The sequence below is a fragment of the Benincasa hispida genome, chromosome 8, assembly GCF_027475165.1.
Source record: "Benincasa hispida cultivar pf3 chromosome 8, pf3_genome.v1.1, whole genome shotgun sequence".
In the NCBI taxonomy this organism is placed as follows: Eukaryota; Viridiplantae; Streptophyta; class Magnoliopsida; order Cucurbitales; family Cucurbitaceae; genus Benincasa; species Benincasa hispida.
Window position 1 is genome coordinate 27,845,935 of NC_143485.1, and position 18,331 is coordinate 27,864,265.

An 18,331-nucleotide genomic window follows, 5' to 3' on the forward strand; every position below is an offset into this window, starting at 1 on the left:
ATACCATACATCATTCCCAATGAGTAGGATATCATCCACATACAGTACCAGAAAAGCTACTGAGTTGTTGATGATCTTCTTGTAAACACAAGTCTCATCAACGTTCTCGTCAAAGCCAAACGATTTGACAGTAGTGTCAAATTTGATGTTCCAAGATCTAAATGCTTGTTTCAACCTATAAATAGACCTATTAAGCTTGCAAACTCTTTACTCTTGATCTGGAACTATGAACCCTTCTGATTGAGTCATATAGATGGTCTCCTCAAGATTACCATTAATAAAGGCAGTCTTGAAGTCCATTTGCCATATTTCATAATCATAAAATGTGGCTATGGACAAGTGAATCCTTATAGACTTCAACATGACAACAGGTGAGAAAGTTTCCTCATAGTCAACTCCCTCAACATGGGTATAACCCTTTTCCAAGAGTCTAGCCTTAAAGGTTTGCCACTTTCCATCTACACTTCTTTTTCACTTATAGATCCACTTACACCCAATAGGTCTTACCTCATCAGGTGGATCAACAAGCTCTCAGATGTTATTCAAGTACATAGACTCCATTTCCTAGTTCATGGCCTTAACCCATTCATCTTTGTCAACATCCTCCATTGCTTTCTTAAAAGACAATAGATCCTCGAACCTATCATTCGTAATGACATTTTGGGCTTCAGTCAAACCAATGTAGCGATCCAATAGGTTTATAACCCTCCCACTACGTCGAGGCAATCTCAACTCTTGAGTTGGGTGACTAGACGACCAGACCTCAACAACTCTTGTTGATCTGTTGGCCTGTTCAACAACTCTTGTTGAACCCTGAGCAGTCTCAATCTTACGAGAGATCTCACGTAAAACGAGATTACTTCGTGGCTTATGATCCCTCATGTGGTCTTCTTCCAAGAAGAGAGCATTAGTGGATATTCTCACTTGGATCATAAAAGTATTCTCCTCTCGTTTCCTTGAGGTAGCCTACAAAGAGGCAAACCTTCGAACGCAGTTCCAACTTCTTCGGGTAAGTTGCTAGCACATGTGTCGGACAGCCCTAAATCCTGAAGTAGCGTAAACTACCTTTACGGCCTCTTCATAACTCAAAAGGTGTTTCAGAAACACTTTTCAAGGGAACGTTGTTCAAGATATAACATGTAGTCTGCATTGCATAACCCCAAAATGAGTTCGGAAGATGAGCATAACTCATCATAGACTAAACCATGTCCAATAAGGTTCTGTTTCTCCTTTCTGATACACTATTCTACTGAAGTGTACCAAGGGCCAAGAGTTAGGACGTAATACCATGTTCTATCATATAGTTTTGGAATTGGAGGTCCATATACTCTCCACCATGATCAGATCGTAGTGTTTTTATCTTCTTACCTAACAAGTTTTCAACTTCAGCCTTATACTCCTTGAACTTGTCAAGGACTTCAGACTTATGTTGCATTAGGAAGAGATACCCAAACCTTGAATAATTATCTATGAAAGAGATGAAATATTCATGCCCACCACGAGCTCTAACATTTATCAGACCACAGAGGTCTGAATGTACAAGCTCCAAGGCTTCCTTGGCTCTGTAACCTTTGCCAGTAAAAGGTCGTTTGGTCATCTTGGCTTTGAGGTATGATTCACATACCGGCAAAGAGTTTTCTTCTAAACTCTTTAGAAGTCCACTTTTCACCAACTTCTCAATCCTGTTGAGGTTGATGTGACCTAACCTAAGATGCCAAAGATGGGCATTTTCCTTTGGATAAACCTTTGGTCTTTTAGCTGTTGTTGACGTACCGAACATTTCAGTGTTAAACAAGGCTTTTATGACTAACGACCTTAGTACATATAAGTTATTTTCCATTGAACCATAACCAATCTCCATTCCATTCTTGAAAATAAACATTTTATTCTTAGAAAATGAGACGGTATAGCCTTGTTCAATGAGACAAGAAACCGAGATTAAGTTCCTCTTAATATGAGAAACAACAAAAACATTATCTAGTAACAGATAACGTTTCTTGTCAACAAATAACTTCAGACTGCCTACAGCAACAGCTGAAACAATCTCACTAATACCGACTCGAAGAGTCATCTCTCCTTGTGGCAACGTTTGCCAAGAACTGAATCCTTGGTAAGAAAAACTGACATGATTGGTAGCACCTGAATCAAGGATCCAGGAAGAATCATCATTCTCTACCAGACACGTCTCCAAGACCAATAAATCATATTTACTGTCATGTCTTCTCTTTTGGAGAGTAGTAGGATCGAGGTCGTTTTCCACGAAATTTGTTTCACACGACTCTTTCCACTGTAAATAATGGGTTATTTTTAGAAGCTTTAAACAGAAATACTAACGAGCTGCTAAAAAGAAAAACACATTGACCTACGTTAGGTTTTAAGCAAATACCTGTTGTAAAACAAAACAACATCCAATAAAGTTTTAGCAAAACTAATATGAACACCATGTGACATCTAGTTTCGCAATGACACTTCAAAGGTTTAGGACAAAAGCCACCGAAGGGAGGTCAGTTATCCCTCCTCTGAATTGAGAATTTCTTAACTAGTCATTAATACCAAAACAACTCTTGCTCCTATAACGACTAGCCATCATTGATTTGGCCAAGAGATCATTAATTTACTTAACAATCTCCCGTAAGTGTGACTCGCCATTTTAAGCCCTAGAGGTCCGTCCCAAAAGGCCAATCTGAAGGGAAAAAATCTGATTGGGGCAAAAACTAAAGTGACCCTATCCATTTCTGGAGTTCACCTTGATATTGACCAACTGCACAAAACCCATCCAAAGAGGGGACGCTCCGAAGGCGACACAAGGGCATACCGAATGATCTCATGGTGTGAACCAATGACAGAGACCATAGGACGGTTGACACACACCCTTCACCCACTTACTATAACGCTCTCTCCATCCACCTTGATATTGACTCATGCAAACACCATCCAAAGGGGGATGCATTCTGGGCACCACGAGGCAAAGCATGAATCTCACGGTGTGAACATACAGAGAGAAACGTGAGTGGAATCATAGACATATCTGATACGCCTCTTCCTCCCACTGATTATTTTATAACATAGGGTTTAGCTAACTTAGAAAAAACATGGCTAAGGATTTTAACTAAGTGACTTTTAGGTTTGCCCAAGAGTAACATTTATCTTAGATAGTTGAACAACTTTTGATCATCATCCATTAAACTCTTTAACGGAATCTTTGACCAAATCATCGCATGCTTGTTGAAAATCTATCTAATTCACCTTTCCAGGTAGGTTCCCAGGTAGGGGTATTACGTTTCCGTCAACTTAAGAACCCCAGCCTAGCCAGAAATTGCCTTAGACAAAAGGTCCCTTATAGATAGGTTTACAACAAATTTAATCTTTTATTCAACCAATTTAATCCTATTAAACCAATGTTAAAAGATTAATCAAGGTTACTAAACTCTTTAGAACCATTTGAACATAAGTCTATCTCAATCCAATTTTAAAACCATTTTAAAAAACTTGAGTTCACCCTAAGTCCCATGTAACTCTAAATTATTGAATTTAGGTCTAGTTTCCTTTATAACACTTATAAACGGAAACAACCACCACAATGCGAAGCTAACACATGCAAGGCATTCATACGCTTATAAACAACCTAAGTGTCATGCTCAATGCATTGTCCATTCATTGCTACTTCTTATATGACACTTATACAAAACCGCAATGAAACAAGCAAAACATGCTTCCATTCACTCTTAGACTATAACACTTATAATAAAAGGATGATGCATGATAATGTTCACTGCATGCAAAATATAACTCTTATATTTCATAATGCATGCACATGCTTTCAAGTAATTTCTTCATGCTCGATTATAACATTTATAATACATGATGCATGAGTAATTGCACAACCTAAGGTGAGTTTTAACTATATGACAAACACTTTGATATATAAGCATCATACATCACATGTATAAACAACCAATGTTGATGAACCGGGTAAAATTGCCTTAAAAACACAAAAATAAAGCCAACTATTACAAAGACAAGGAGTCTCCAGTTCAAACAGGCGAACTGGGTCTTGAACCACTCGGACAAAGCATCGCTTCTCCAACCATCGTATACTAAGCACCCAGTGATCGTCTAGACAACAAAACAAACTCTTTGCTCTATCGCTTACCAGCGCTCCCAGAGCTAAATGATCATTTAGCATTTACTATACGATCGTTTAGAAAAATCCAAACAATCGTTTAGCTATTACTATACGATCGTGTACCTTTACTAAGCGATGAAGCTTGAAGTACAGGATCGCTTAGCACACTCTACACAATGCCCGCCTTCCGCGATCGTCTAAACGACTATGATGCTGCGAAGCACCATCGCCTAAGCGATCGCTTAGCTAGCGTCTCTGTATCGCATACGCACGATCACATAGGTAGTAATTAAGCGATGAAGCTTGCTAAATACACGATCGTCTAGTGCGCGCCTTTTACTAAACAACGAGCATCACATGTTCCCACTACGATCATCTACCTCCAGCACCTACACGATCAGGCAACCAACACTACGCAATATGGTAAACGATTTACCCCATCGCTTAGAATTAGCTAAACGATCGTTTAGAAAATACCACACAATCGTCTAGAAAAATCTAAACAATCGCTTATTGAAATCCCAACGATCGTTTACCTGAGGCTACACGATCCGACCAACGTTTGGTCTTCTTCTTCGTTGAGAACCGCATCTTCATGCGGCGAAGCTTCATCATGTACAACTCGACGAAATCAAATTTTTTTAATTATAGACTCAATTACGATGTTAATTTCGCCCAAAACATAGGGGCCCTTACAATTAACACTTTGTAATACCAAAAGCTTTAACAAAAAAGCACTTTAAACCCGAAACATTCATCAATGCAACCACAGATATAGAAAACAGTTAACCACAAATGCACAAACCCACCACAACTAAAAAATGCATTCAATTCAGATCTGTAATTTGGAATATCAGAGAACCTGTCTCTGATACCAATTAAAGGAAGTCGGATTCGAGATTTCCATGAGCAGCAGAAAAAGATTATTCCAAATCACAATCATGAATGAACAATTACATTTACAATCGACTTCAAACAAGTGATTATACAATTCATACAGAAATTACGACATGAATAACTACAAATGTACAAAGGGAATACTCTACGAACATTTGAAGAAGCGTCTCCATGCTTCGTTGTGTATGACCGCTCGAACAACAGCAACCTCGAACACTCGATCTACACAACCACAACACACCACGAAGACTTCACGCTCATCCTCAATGATCGCCTCGGTCACAAACTCCTCAACAACAGCACGAACGACCTCCAGAAAACCTCAACGGTGTCGAGTTGAGTAAGACACCCCCAACAAGGCTACCTTAGTATTCTCGGTGTGAGAATCTAGAGGGTGGGCTCTATTCGGACTTGGATTGAAGCGAACGAAGGAGGAAACATCGATCGTGTACACGACTGGGCAAGTGGGAGATGGTGGAGACCTATCATATAGATCGATGCCCAATCGTTTAGATAAAGCTATGCGATAGTTTAGCTCATCGTTTAGCTCAGTTTGTCACCTACAGACACTACACGATCGTTTACTTAGGGCAAGCGATCGTCTAGCAAATCTATGTGATCATTTGGTAAATATTGTGTGATCGTTTAGCACGCCACTGCACGATCGTTTAGCTCACCCTAGCCATCGTTTAGTAAATCTGTATTTACTTGATGACTTCGTGAGATTTTTTTGCACAAGAGAGAAAACTCAAAAAACTTTTTACGAAAACTTTTCAGCATTTGTAAATCATAGTAAAATTAGGAAAACCATTTTTCTTTTAAACTCACAGTTACCATGAATCCAATAACCACCCACTCAATTGGTTATTACAGAAAAAGAATTAATTATCCAATAATCAATATTATTATAAATATAAATGATAACTAACTTATCATACTATATTTATAACTTATAGTTTTAATATTTCACCTCATGAAACATATAAACCATAGTTCTTTTTCTATTCCATGGTACTTAATGTAAATCTCATTTACATCAATCCTCCACTAAATGTATTTCATACATCAAACTGATTATATCATATATAATCAAAATACCTCTTGTCAGTTTGAACATTTCAAATCAATACCAAGAACTGATCCTCAACTGAATCCATTGAGCTATCAAGAGGACCTCATGGACCTTAGCTCGAAGCTCCAACGGTACGTGAATAACTGACTAAACTCTTTAGTCACGGGATCCACCATCCGTTAACTGTCAGACACTCCACTAAAGACCGACAGTTGAACTTTTCTTACCACAAATATATTATGTGTCCATCTTAACCAATCGACAGTGCGACAACCCTTCACAGATCGCTCGTAAGTACAGCTGAGCCAATAACCGCTATGCCCTTGTAGTTACATCTGCTTCTTAAATACCACTGATCCCTCTAATGAACATAAGTCATAGTTTTACTATGACTAAGTCTTCTCTTCCAAAGAGAAGTTGTGGCCACTATGTTCAAGCCTCGGAATCAGCCCTTATGGGAGAAATCTCTCTACTTATCCCTGCTTCGAGAAAGGAGTGAATTCCTTCTTGTGGATTGAGTTCCCAGCTCTCAAATCAGACAAGTCCCCAAAAAGGTAGGCATGTTGAGTTGACAATCTGGTCGCTCTCACCCATACTAATCAAAGGACCGCCCTCAAAGGTAAGAGTTCCCAAAACACTCAAGATTAAGGTCATGTCACCTATGGTCATTTAGGTGAGATGCAAGTCTCTAGTATCAACGGCGTTATATACATAGTCTAGTCATCTCGTGGTCTAGGTCTTATACAAACTCTTTGTATAGGACACCCCCGCTCGCACTCCATATGAATGGTCAGGATCTACCATCTATAGTAGTTTACAACACTTGCAAATCTCTACAAATCAGGTCGTATCCGTAGTGTCACCAGGATCAGGTATCCTACCTTAATCCTTATACTACAAACCTATTTGGATTATCAGTTAAGGCATGATCTACTTGTATATCACATATACATCTTAAGTTCACATAAGATAACCAAGAAGCTTTGTTTATTGGATATGAGTAAATGATAGAATTAAATAACACTTATTTTATTCATTAAACAATGTGTATCTTTACAAAACAATGAGACTCCGGGAGAATTAGGACATCAATCCCAACAAAACGATCGTGTACCTGTAGAAGCTAAACGATGCGTTCAATTTGTTATACGATAGCACTAAGCGATCGTTTAGCTTTTCCGTGGGAACTAAACGATATGTTGGATTTGCTAAACGATGGCACTACACGATCGTGTAGCTGCAGCACGCGCTAAGCGATGCGATGAAGTGCTACGCGATAGCATTGAACGGTCATTTAAATACGGAGCTAAGCGATCGTGTAGACGAAGTGCTCAACAACGCGGTGATATTCTATACGATAGAACTAAGTGATCGTTTAACTACGACGGATACTAAACGATGACATGAAGCGCTAGCTAGGGGTCGTGTAGTTCTATACGATAGAGCTAAGCGATAGCTAGGCGATGGTGTTAAGTGATCGTGTAGTTCTATATGATAGAGCTAAGTGATTGTTTAGCTACGGGTGACACTAAGCGATCGTGTACTTCTTCTCAACACTAGGCGATGGAGCTAGACGATTTCCTTCAACGCTACACGATCGACCTTAGCAAAACTTTGAGGTTAGACTGAGAGCAGTCGGTTCGACTGGTTTTCTCAAGGTCCAATCCAGTTCAGCCTCAAAGTGTTTTTGTCTGGTTCGATTCAGACTCATCCAGTCCGGTTCAAGATGCTTGGGTTCGGTTTTGAGCGGTTCGAGTAGTTCAAAGACGGTTTTGAAGTTGATTGTAATAGTTAGACTTTTGTTTGCTTGTTTATGCCAAAACTAAAACCATATCAATCTGTGTTTAATTATTTATAGATTTGATATATGTTAAAATTAAATAAATCTTGGATGTGCATACACTATGCCATTTAGATTTAAAATCCCACCAATGGAAGCATGTTACATGCATTGAAAATATGTTATAATCTATTATAAATATAGTATGCATGTTAGGGCTTTTTGTATTTAATATAAGTGTTATATTAAATATTGAATGCCTTTATATATGTTATGGATGTTTAGCACATCTAAAGTTTTATAAGTTGTATAAAATTGGGTTAGACATTTAAAATCCATAAACAACAGTTGTATGCTCATGTAGGTTGACCACCTGTTTTAATAGTTAAAACTTATAAAACTCGAGTTACAAACTCAACCGGTATATAATCCTGTCTAAGGTTGGGGGTACTAAGTTGACGGTTTACGGAACACCTCCTATCTGGGGATTATGGCCGAATTATTAAGCATTGGTAACCGGTTTTATGAGTATACGTGAGTGATGTGAAGTAATAAAATAGTTTATCACCTAGACATCGTAGGTTAAAATCCAATTATAATTATACTTGGATAAATCACATAGACTTAAGGTTGTTTTATTAGCCGAAAAGAACCTAAGTATAAATCTACCCAATAGAACACTTCAATAGTAGTTTAATAATTTCTATATGATAGAGTTATTAGAAAACTTCAGTGGGAGATTAATAACATATACGATACGTTATTTTTAGTTCTCACGTCTCTAAAAGTTCACAATCCAGATTTAAGCGGTACTTCATGTCACCCTGGGAGTGACCTCCCTACGAAAAGTATTTTTTAGCTTAAATCTAGATTTCAGTGAATAAGAGAAAGTTGTTCAAACATAAATCAATTATTCAATATATAGATTTCAACTACCACGTCTCCACATAGTTTACACCGTGAGATTCATATGACGCTTCGTATCACCCTAGAAGTGACCTCCCTACGGAAAGTGTTTTGTATGAGTCAATATCAAGGTAAACAGAGGAAGTAGTTCATAGTAAGTGGGTGAAGGATATGTGTCAATATATCCTATAGTCTCCTCCATTAGTTTGAACCGTGAGATTCCTATGTTGTGCCTGCTGATTAGCTTTAAGCGGCCCTTTGCTAGTCGTTTAGCGACAGCTATCCCTACGGAAGGTTGTAACATAGGATTTGGAACAATCCAAGGCTTCAGTAAAATGAATAGGATTTTATAGTTCCATCTTGGATATTTTCTTCTATTTCGAAGGCAAGTTCATACCGTTCTATTAGATCTAAAAATGGCGGGTCATAGTTACATGAATTACTAAGTTGTTAGTAAAGATCTTGACCAAAAACGATAACTAAACGACTCTAGGAATAAGAGTTATTCCAGAGACAATAGGAATAAGAGTTATTCCAGAGATAGTGTTTGGTCAAAATTGTTTGTTTTAGTGAAGGAGTATCTGACTGCCCCACGGTAGCACATATTCGGACTCACTAAAGTATTGTTGCAAATAAATAATAGTTATGGGTACATTATTACTTTTTGCTAAAACTTGATTTTGGATTTAGTTACAATTTCCTCATTAGAATTTGTTTTTATCAGCATGTCGAATTCTTCTAGAATACTCACTTCCGATTCAAATAATAGTAAAATCAAATCAACAAACAGATTACTAGCAGTTGATTACACCAAAAGAGTTTTAACAGAGGATGTCCTCTATCTCCCAACTCATCTGAAATTATGAATTATGTAGATGAGAGTGCAGAATTCGAACAACAAGATAAATATGATTTACTTGTTATTGAAGCATATTTAGTGGAAAAAGATAAAATCTGGATAATTGATTCAGGTGCTGCTAATCATGTTTGTACTATCTCACAGGAAATAAGTTCCTGGAGACAGTTGACAGAAAGTGAAACAATCTTTAAGGTAATGACCGGGGAAATTGTTTCAGCCAAAGCAATGAGAGATATGAAGTTATTTATAGGAGATAAGTACATTTATTTGAAAAATGAATATTATATTCCTTCTATGAAAAGGAATCTAATATCTGTTTCTTGTTTGCTAAAACAAAATTATAAAGTTTATTTCAAAAATGATGAAGTGTTCATCAATATAGGAAATAAACAGATTTCCTCTGCAAAATTAGAAAATAACTTATATATGTTAAAACCAACTGAGGTCAAAGCCGTATTGAACATAGAGATGTTTAAAACTGCTGGGACTTATAAGAAAAGGAAGATTTCTCCAAATGCCTATCTTTGGCACTTGAGATTGGGTTATATAAATCTCAAAAGGATTGAGAGATTGGTTAAGAATGGTCATCTAAATAAATTGAAAAACAGTTCATTACTACCATGTGAGTCTTGTCTCGAGGGTAAAATGACAAAAAGATCTTTTTTTAGAAAAGGTCTTAAAGCCAAAGAAACCCTAGAACTGATTCACTCAGACCTTTGTAGGCCTCTAAATGTTAAAGCAAGAGAAGGGTATGAATATTTCATCAGTTTTATAGATGATTATTCCAGGTATGGGCATGTTTACCTAATGCACCAAAAGTCTGAAACTTTTGAAAAGTTCAAAGAGTATAAGGTTGAGGTTAAAAACAAATTAGGTAAAAATATTAAAACGCTTCGGTCGGATCAAGGTGGTGAGTATATGAACTTGTAATTCCATAACTATTTGATAAAACATGGAATTCAGTCTCAACTCACAGCCCTTGGCACACCACAGCAAAACGGTGTGGCAGAAAGGAGAAACAGAACCTTGTTGGACATGGTTTGTTCCATGATGAGTTACGTTCAATTACCAAATTCTTTTTGGGGACACATAATTTAGACTACGATGTATATTTTGAACATAATTCCCTCGAAAAGTGTTTCTGAAATGCCTTACGAGCTCTGGATAGGATGCAAAGGAAATTTACGTCATTTCAGGATTTGGGGTTGTCCAGCACATGTGTTGGTGCAAAATCCTAAAGAGTTGGAACACCGTTCAAAAGTATGCCTATTTGTAGGCTACCCAAAAGAAACAAAATGTGGTTTCTTTTATGATCCTCAGGAAGATAAGATTTTGAAGAAACCTTCTCTCCAGTTATCATGATAAAGTCTATTAGAATACTCTTGTTCATAGCCACATTTTATGATTATGAAATATGGCAAATGGATGTCAAGATAGCTTTTCTGAATGGTTATCTTGAAAAGAGTATCTATATGTCTCAACCAGAAGGGTTTATACAGCAGGGTCAAGAGCAAAAGGTTTGCAAGCTTAATCGATCCATTTATGGATTAAAACAGGCTTCTAGATCCTAGAATATGAGATTTGACGCTGCGATCAAATCTTATGGCTTTGAACAAAATGTTGACGAACTCTATGTATACAAGAAAATCGTTAACAAAACAGTCGCTTTTCTGGTGTTGTATGTTGATGATATTCTACTCATTGGGAATGAGGTAGAATATCTAGCTGACGTTAAGAGATGGTTGGCTTCACAATTCCAAATGAAAGATTTGGGAGAAGCACAGTATGTTGCTTAGGTATAACAGAACATTAGCAAGAACAGAACATTAGCATTATCTCAGGCATCTTATATAGACAAGATATTGCTTAGGTATAAAATGCAAAATTCTAAGAAAGGATTTTTACATTTCAGACATGGAATTCACCTGTCTAAGGAACAGAGTCCTAAGACACCTCAAGAGGTTGAGGATAGGAATCGAATTCCATATGCATCAGCAGTAGGGAGTTTAATGTTTGCAATGTTGTGTACTCGTCCTGATATATGCTATGCCGTAGGAATTGTCAGCAGATTTCAATCCAATCCTGGACATGATCATTAGACTGCTGTTAAAAATATTCTCAAGTATCTTCGGAGAACGAGAGATTATATGCTCGTGTATGGTGCTAAGGATCTGATCCTTACTAGATACACTGATTCTGACTTTCAGACCAATATTGATTCGAGGAAATCAACTTCGGGGTCAGTATTCACTCTAAACGGAGGAGCAATTGTGTGGAGAAGCATCAAGCAGAGTTGTATTGCTCCACAATGGAAGCTGAGTATATAACTGCAAGTGAAGCAGAAAAAGAAGTATGGCTCAGAAAGTTCCTGACAGATCTGGAAGTAGTACCAAATATGCACCTGCCTGTCACTCTCCATTGTGACAACAGTGGAGCAGTTGCAAATTCAAAGAAACCACGAAGCCATAAAATAGGGAAACATATCGAATGGAAATACCATCTCATCAGGGAGATTGTACACCAAGGAGACTTTATCGTCACCCAGATTGCTTCGCAAGACAACTTAGCTGATCCATTTACAAAGGCCCTCTCGACTAAAGTGTTCGAAGGTCACCTAGTAGGACTAGGTCTACGAGTTTTGTATCACTAGGGCAAGTGGGAGAATTTATGGGTATTGTAATGCCCTAGTTTATTGTATTTGTACATTTTATTCTCTCCATGTAAACTCAACATTGTATATATTTGTATATATTGATCAACTGAAGTTTTTGTCCAAGTGGGAGTATTGTTGGGTTTTATGTCCTAAAGCTCGCAGTTTGTAAAATGATAAACATTTTCTATAATCAATATCCTTATTATTGACTTTATAAATTGTATGAAAGTCTAAATCCAATAAACTAAGACTCATAACTATTGTATGAGTACTTGAACTTCATATGGAGAAATAAGAGTGGATCAGGTTCAAGTAAATAATCAAAATGATCTATGGTACATGAATAAGGTTGGGTACCTTTTTCTAGTAACACCATTAAATACGGCCTACTCTGTAGTTGTTACAAAGAGTTGTAAAGTGCTACATACGATGTGATCCTAATTCGTACATGTTATGATATGAGGAATGGGGCGTCCTATGCAATGAGTTTGCATAAGATCGGACAAAGAAGTAAGTCACTCTTACTTTATAATGTTGTTTACTATATAAGACTGACTATTTTACCTAGATGACCTAGGTAACTCGATATTAATCCTGAGCTAACTACAAACTCCTATTTATTCAGGATTGCCCTTAGATTTGCATAGGTAAGGGTTGGCTCAACAATGTCGGTTCATTAAGACTCTCATTTCAGGGGTAAGGCCGAATAGATAGCTGAGGACATAGGGTGCAAAACAGAGTTCACACCTACCCATTTAAGGATAAGAGAAAGGTTGTTCTCTCAAGTATTTAATCCAGTTCTTAAACAAGGGCCCCACCTTCTCACTGGGCTGAGAGAGTTTGGTTTAGTGATTGGATCACAAACCAGTTGTTCATTAGAAGATCAGTAGGAACTTGAGGAATAAGATGTAATCTCGGGGGTAAAACAGATATTTGGCCCCACCGTTATTACGAACAACCTGTGAAGGGTCAACTTGCTGATTATCGTTAAATCATGTGGACATAATATATCTACAGTCAGGTGAGTGCAACTATGGGTTTTAGTGGAGTGATCCATTAGTTGACGAATGAGGATTAATCTGGTCTAATGAGTTTAGCCAATTAATCTCGAATCGTTGGAGCCAATGATCTGTAGGTCTGCGAAGTCCCCCTACTAGCTCTAGAATGGCGTGATAAGTTAATTTGAAACGTCCAAATTAGAATTAAGAGAATTAGTAATTATATGAGATATAATTACGTGTTTAATTTGAGATTTAAATGGAATAGGAGAATTTATATTTAAATATGATTTAAATATATAAAGATAGATGTGTGTAAAAATTAATTTAATATTTGATATTAAATTAGTTAAGTTTTATTTAAAAAATAATTTATGAAATTAATTTTATTTTTTTAATTTTTAAAATCAAAATGGATTTTGGAAATATCAAAGTTTTGATTTTGAATAAAATTGGAAAATTGAAAAAACGAAAACACAAATGAAAAATCATGTTTTCCATTATCCAGCTTTTTACTTGCTCACACAAAAGCCATCATCTTTGCCTTGTCTTACTCCAAGCATGAGTCGCAACTCATGCAACTCTCTCCCTTGCATGTTGATCTGCAATATATTGAAGAGTTTGGAGTGAAATTCAGGAATGCAATCAAGGGAGAATTTTAGAGAAAATTAAGGTTGAAGAAAAGGTTCTTCAACAAGATTGCTGTTGTGAGCTATTCTCCTTCATCCTTTGATTCAAGCTTGTTTTGAGTCCCACATCTCAATTTAGAGCACCAAGAGAATAGTAGGGAAGATCTTGAGGTGGTCTACTACAAGATTTGGGGAAGATTGCAGCTGGAGAACAAGCTTTGAAGAAGTTCTACAAGTGGTATGTCTTGAAACTCACTTGTTTTCTACAAGAGCATGCTTTATTTTTGCCAAAATTAGTGAATTGGAGTGCTTAAATGATCATTGTGCTTCCGCTGTTGCTGATACATTCCTACAATTTCATATATTGGTTTATATTATGACTTATGTCAAACATTGAATCAATCTTTAATTTATAAACTGTAATATATTTCATATATTGATTAGAATATTTTCAAATACCTAACAAAATGTTCTAAGGTATATTTAAAATAATCATGAATCCGTCAAAATGTTCTAAGGTATATTTAAAATAACCATTAATCCATAAAAAAAACCCAATAAATTGATATGTGAAAACCAAAGTAAATAGAAAATAAAATTTCATTAAATGCATTTTTTTCCAAATTGAAAAATAGAAAAAAAAATTAAAATAAATGCATTTTCTCTCTTTATAATAAATGTATTTTCTCCCTTCATCATTAAAGTAGCTTCAAAAATATAATATACAAATAAATATAAAAATGGTAAAACTATCCAAAAATAACACTAAAAGACCTTTTCAAAAAAAAAATCAAATTTAAAGACATTTATGAAAATATATAGCCAAAGATAGGCTTCTTATGTAAAAATCCCTTTAAAAATTGGTCATTTATTCAATTGAAAATTTTCTTTTGGTCATTTTATACAAATGTCAGCGTAAAGTTAGCTCCAAATAGGGGTGCACATGGGTTGGGTTTAGAAAAACTTTTTAGACCAACCTGAAAATTCGGGTTGGTCAGGTTGGTTACCTAAATGACCCGAATAGGGTCTTCACCCAACCTAACCCAGCTCTTCAAATTTGGGTTGAGCTAGGTGGGTTGTCGGGTTATTTATTTTTCTTTTCTTTTCTTTATTGCATTTTTATTAATTTAAAAATATTTAAATTTGTGTACAACACATACTAATAATTAAAAATTCATAAACTTAAATGTTAAATAAAAATCCAAGATATTTATTTCAAACTTCATACAAACATCATAAACATATATATGAGTTATAATATTTATAAGTTATAATGTATATATATATATATATATTAGAAATTTAGTTTGCATTGGGTCAACCCAAATTTTTAAAAGTGTAACCCAGACTCAACACAATCCGAAAAAAACATAAAAAAAAAAAAATCAAGTTGTTAGGGTTGTTGGGTCATTTGAACACTCCTAGCTCCAAACAACAATTTAGAGCTAAATTACTTAGTTTAAATACAAAAAGGAGTATTTTGAAATAGTGGCGGAGCCAGAAATTTTATATAGGGACACTCTATAATTAAAAAATTGTAAAGAAGATGTAAAAAGAAAATATTCATAACTTCATAAATTAATTAATTTAATATATATTACAAGTTTCCTTTTTCATGTTTTGAAATCGATCCAAATTTCTTGAGTTGAAAAATATGATTATGAGGCTGATAAGGACATTGTTGTGAATATGCTCTACAAACTTAATCTTAAATATTATCATTATATTTAGAAATTTTAGTTCTTTGACCAAAATTTGCAGGTAGTTCTCCTAAATTGATTTCTATATCAGATATATCAGGATCGGAGGTATGTTTTCTTTTTTAAGATGATGACTATGTGGTTTTTATTGTTATTTTTTTTTTAAAATTATCTCTTCATATTGATATAGACCCTACAAAAGTGTTATCAATAAAAGTATTATGATTTATTACATAGATTTAAAAGTATGAAAATTAAAAATATTGAAAAAAAATTGAAACTTATTTGTGAATGGTATAATACGTATATCCTGATGACAAACGAGAAAATTATCTTGTAGTTTGACCTGAAATTAATTATGACCCTAAAATTAATTCAAATAAATATATACTCAGTAATACAAATTAAAAATTAAGTAAAAAAAAGTTAACAACACATTGTCAATAGAATGTTGTCAATATTTTAGAGGGAAAATTTAGGTTGAAAAAAATATTTATGATTAAAAAAAATTGCTACTGATTTTTTTTCTTTTAAATTTTCGTTGAGACGATAACCGGAGAATTTAAGTTAAGGGTTGATTTTTTAGAAAACCTAAATTCCTTTTTCATTATTGTCCTTTTTTTTAGAAAAAAAAAACAAGTTTTTTTAATACTAAACTTCTTTTTTAGGCAAATGCGGTAACAACATTATCAAAATTTGATTTTAAAATAAATTATAAATAAAAATTACATAAAAATGATACAAACCCATACCTTGACCATATATGCTCCCTTACCACTATACCACACTCAATTTTCTAAAAAAAATGTTTTTTTAATATATATATATGATTAGATATTACTTAAATTTTATATTAAAAATGTAAAATACAATAAGTCAAGAGAGCACGTGCCTTCTGACCCCTACGTGGCTCCGCCTGTATTTTGAAATATCTATTTGAATGAGTTTTAGTATAATAATGATGATTTTTAGATTTTTTTAGTTAATGAGTTATCTCATTAAAAGTGTAATTAATTAATGCCAACTGTTTATTTTAAATACAAAGAGATTTAGTATAATATTTTTGATATAAGAATATTGAATTATTGGATTGAAATTTCTAAATATGGAAGAAGAAAAATAAATACTAGTATGATCCTAGCTTTCAAGCATTTTACTCATAATTTTGAGCATTTCAAGAATATTTTTTAGTTTTGAGTTTAATTTTTATTTGATTCCTAAGTTTAAAAATTTTATAATTTTACTATTGTGTTTTGAATTTTTTTTTCTTTAAGATTTTAATATTTGACACTTCTAATTCTAAATTTTTGCTATTTGTTAATGTTTGATCACTTTATCAACGATAATTTTCAATTAATTAATTTAAAGTAATTATGATTATGATGTGAAAATATTTAATTAAGATGGATAGTGATCGAAAAGTGAAAACTAATTTAATTATTACATATTAATTCTTTTACGTGAATTAATAAACATTAATAAACTGAACATGGATAAAAAAAAATCAAGAATAAAAAGGTAAATCTTGAATTTATGAATTAAAATAAAACAAAAGTAAAGGTAAGAAAAAAAACGTGACATTTTTTTAATCCTATAAAAAAATGAAGAAATATTAGCAAAATGGTTAAAAGTTGGAGTCAGATTCAAAGAATGAAGCTCTAAATGATTCACAATCACACTTCACATTTACTCTATTTATTTATATCAATTTTCCATAAGATATGAAAAAAAGAAATTAAAACGAAATTAGAAAAACCCTTGGTTGTTGCCGGCAGGCTGAGTCGACGACGAGGGCGACCATGGGAGGTTTCCGGCGAGGTCAATCGATGGAATTACCGAAGGATCTCCCATTCGCATCGCCCGAAAATTTTCCACTCTTTTGGCCACATTTGCTCTTAGTTGGAGCAATGAAGAACGAAATCTCTTCAACTCGTCGATTCTCATACATTCCAGCCGATCGTCCCACCAAAATCGGTCGCTATTTCTCAATCTCTCCGCCGCGCCCCTCTTCTCCATCTCAAATTCGGCTTCCGCTTCAGAGAAATCACGATTCGATCCGGGCAGAGGCTTGGGCGAAACAAAATTTCCGGTGAGAAACCGATCGAGGAGAGCGTCAACGTTGGGATGGGCGAATGTATAGATTTTGGAGTGGGGAGTGAAGATGAGGATTGCGATCTCAGCACCGCAGAGAATGGACAGCTCGGCGGCCTTGTTGAAAAGTCCGACGCGGCGTTTCGAGAAGGTAACTTGTTGGGTACTCTTCTTCTCAAGTTTTTTTATCTCAATCTTTCGACGCCCTAAAAATTTCTTCATTTTTCTCAAACGGAGTTTGTTTCAGTTTCAGAGAGAGAGAGAGAGTTGACCGTTGAATTTCAGAGAGGGAGCGTCGGACATACTTTCCGGCCAACGCTCCAGCGGTTTTTATAGGCGCCAGCGTGGCTACATTAATTGATTAATTAAAATTAAGGTTAAATTATTATTAATTAATATCTCTAAACTTTTAACTTTGTGTCCAAGCTAATTGAATCAAAGTTTAATTTTTAAAACTAAATGTTTAAAGGTCAATTTCATGCAAACCTTCGGGACCGAATATCAACCATTGACATAAGTTTGAAGATTCATTTTTATCATTAAATGTCTGGAAATCCAATGTCTACCCAATTATGTAATGTGGGTCTAATTTTAACATTTACATACATTTTAGGGTTCAA

The 18,331-nt window shown here is 35.0% G+C and overlaps 1 protein-coding gene across 1 annotated transcript; it reads right to left on the reverse strand.

Annotated features, from left to right (window-relative positions):
* Nucleotides 1-17,277: 17,277 nt before the first annotated feature.
* LOC150034479 (agamous-like MADS-box protein AGL62) lies at nucleotides 17,278-18,026 on the reverse strand. Its single transcript, XM_090316154.1, has one exon. It carries the CDS (start codon nucleotides 17,931-17,933, stop codon nucleotides 17,367-17,369), a length of 567 nt encoding a protein of 188 aa, XP_090172280.1. The 5' UTR covers nucleotides 17,934-18,026; the 3' UTR covers nucleotides 17,278-17,366.
* Nucleotides 18,027-18,331: the final 305 nt, after the last annotated feature.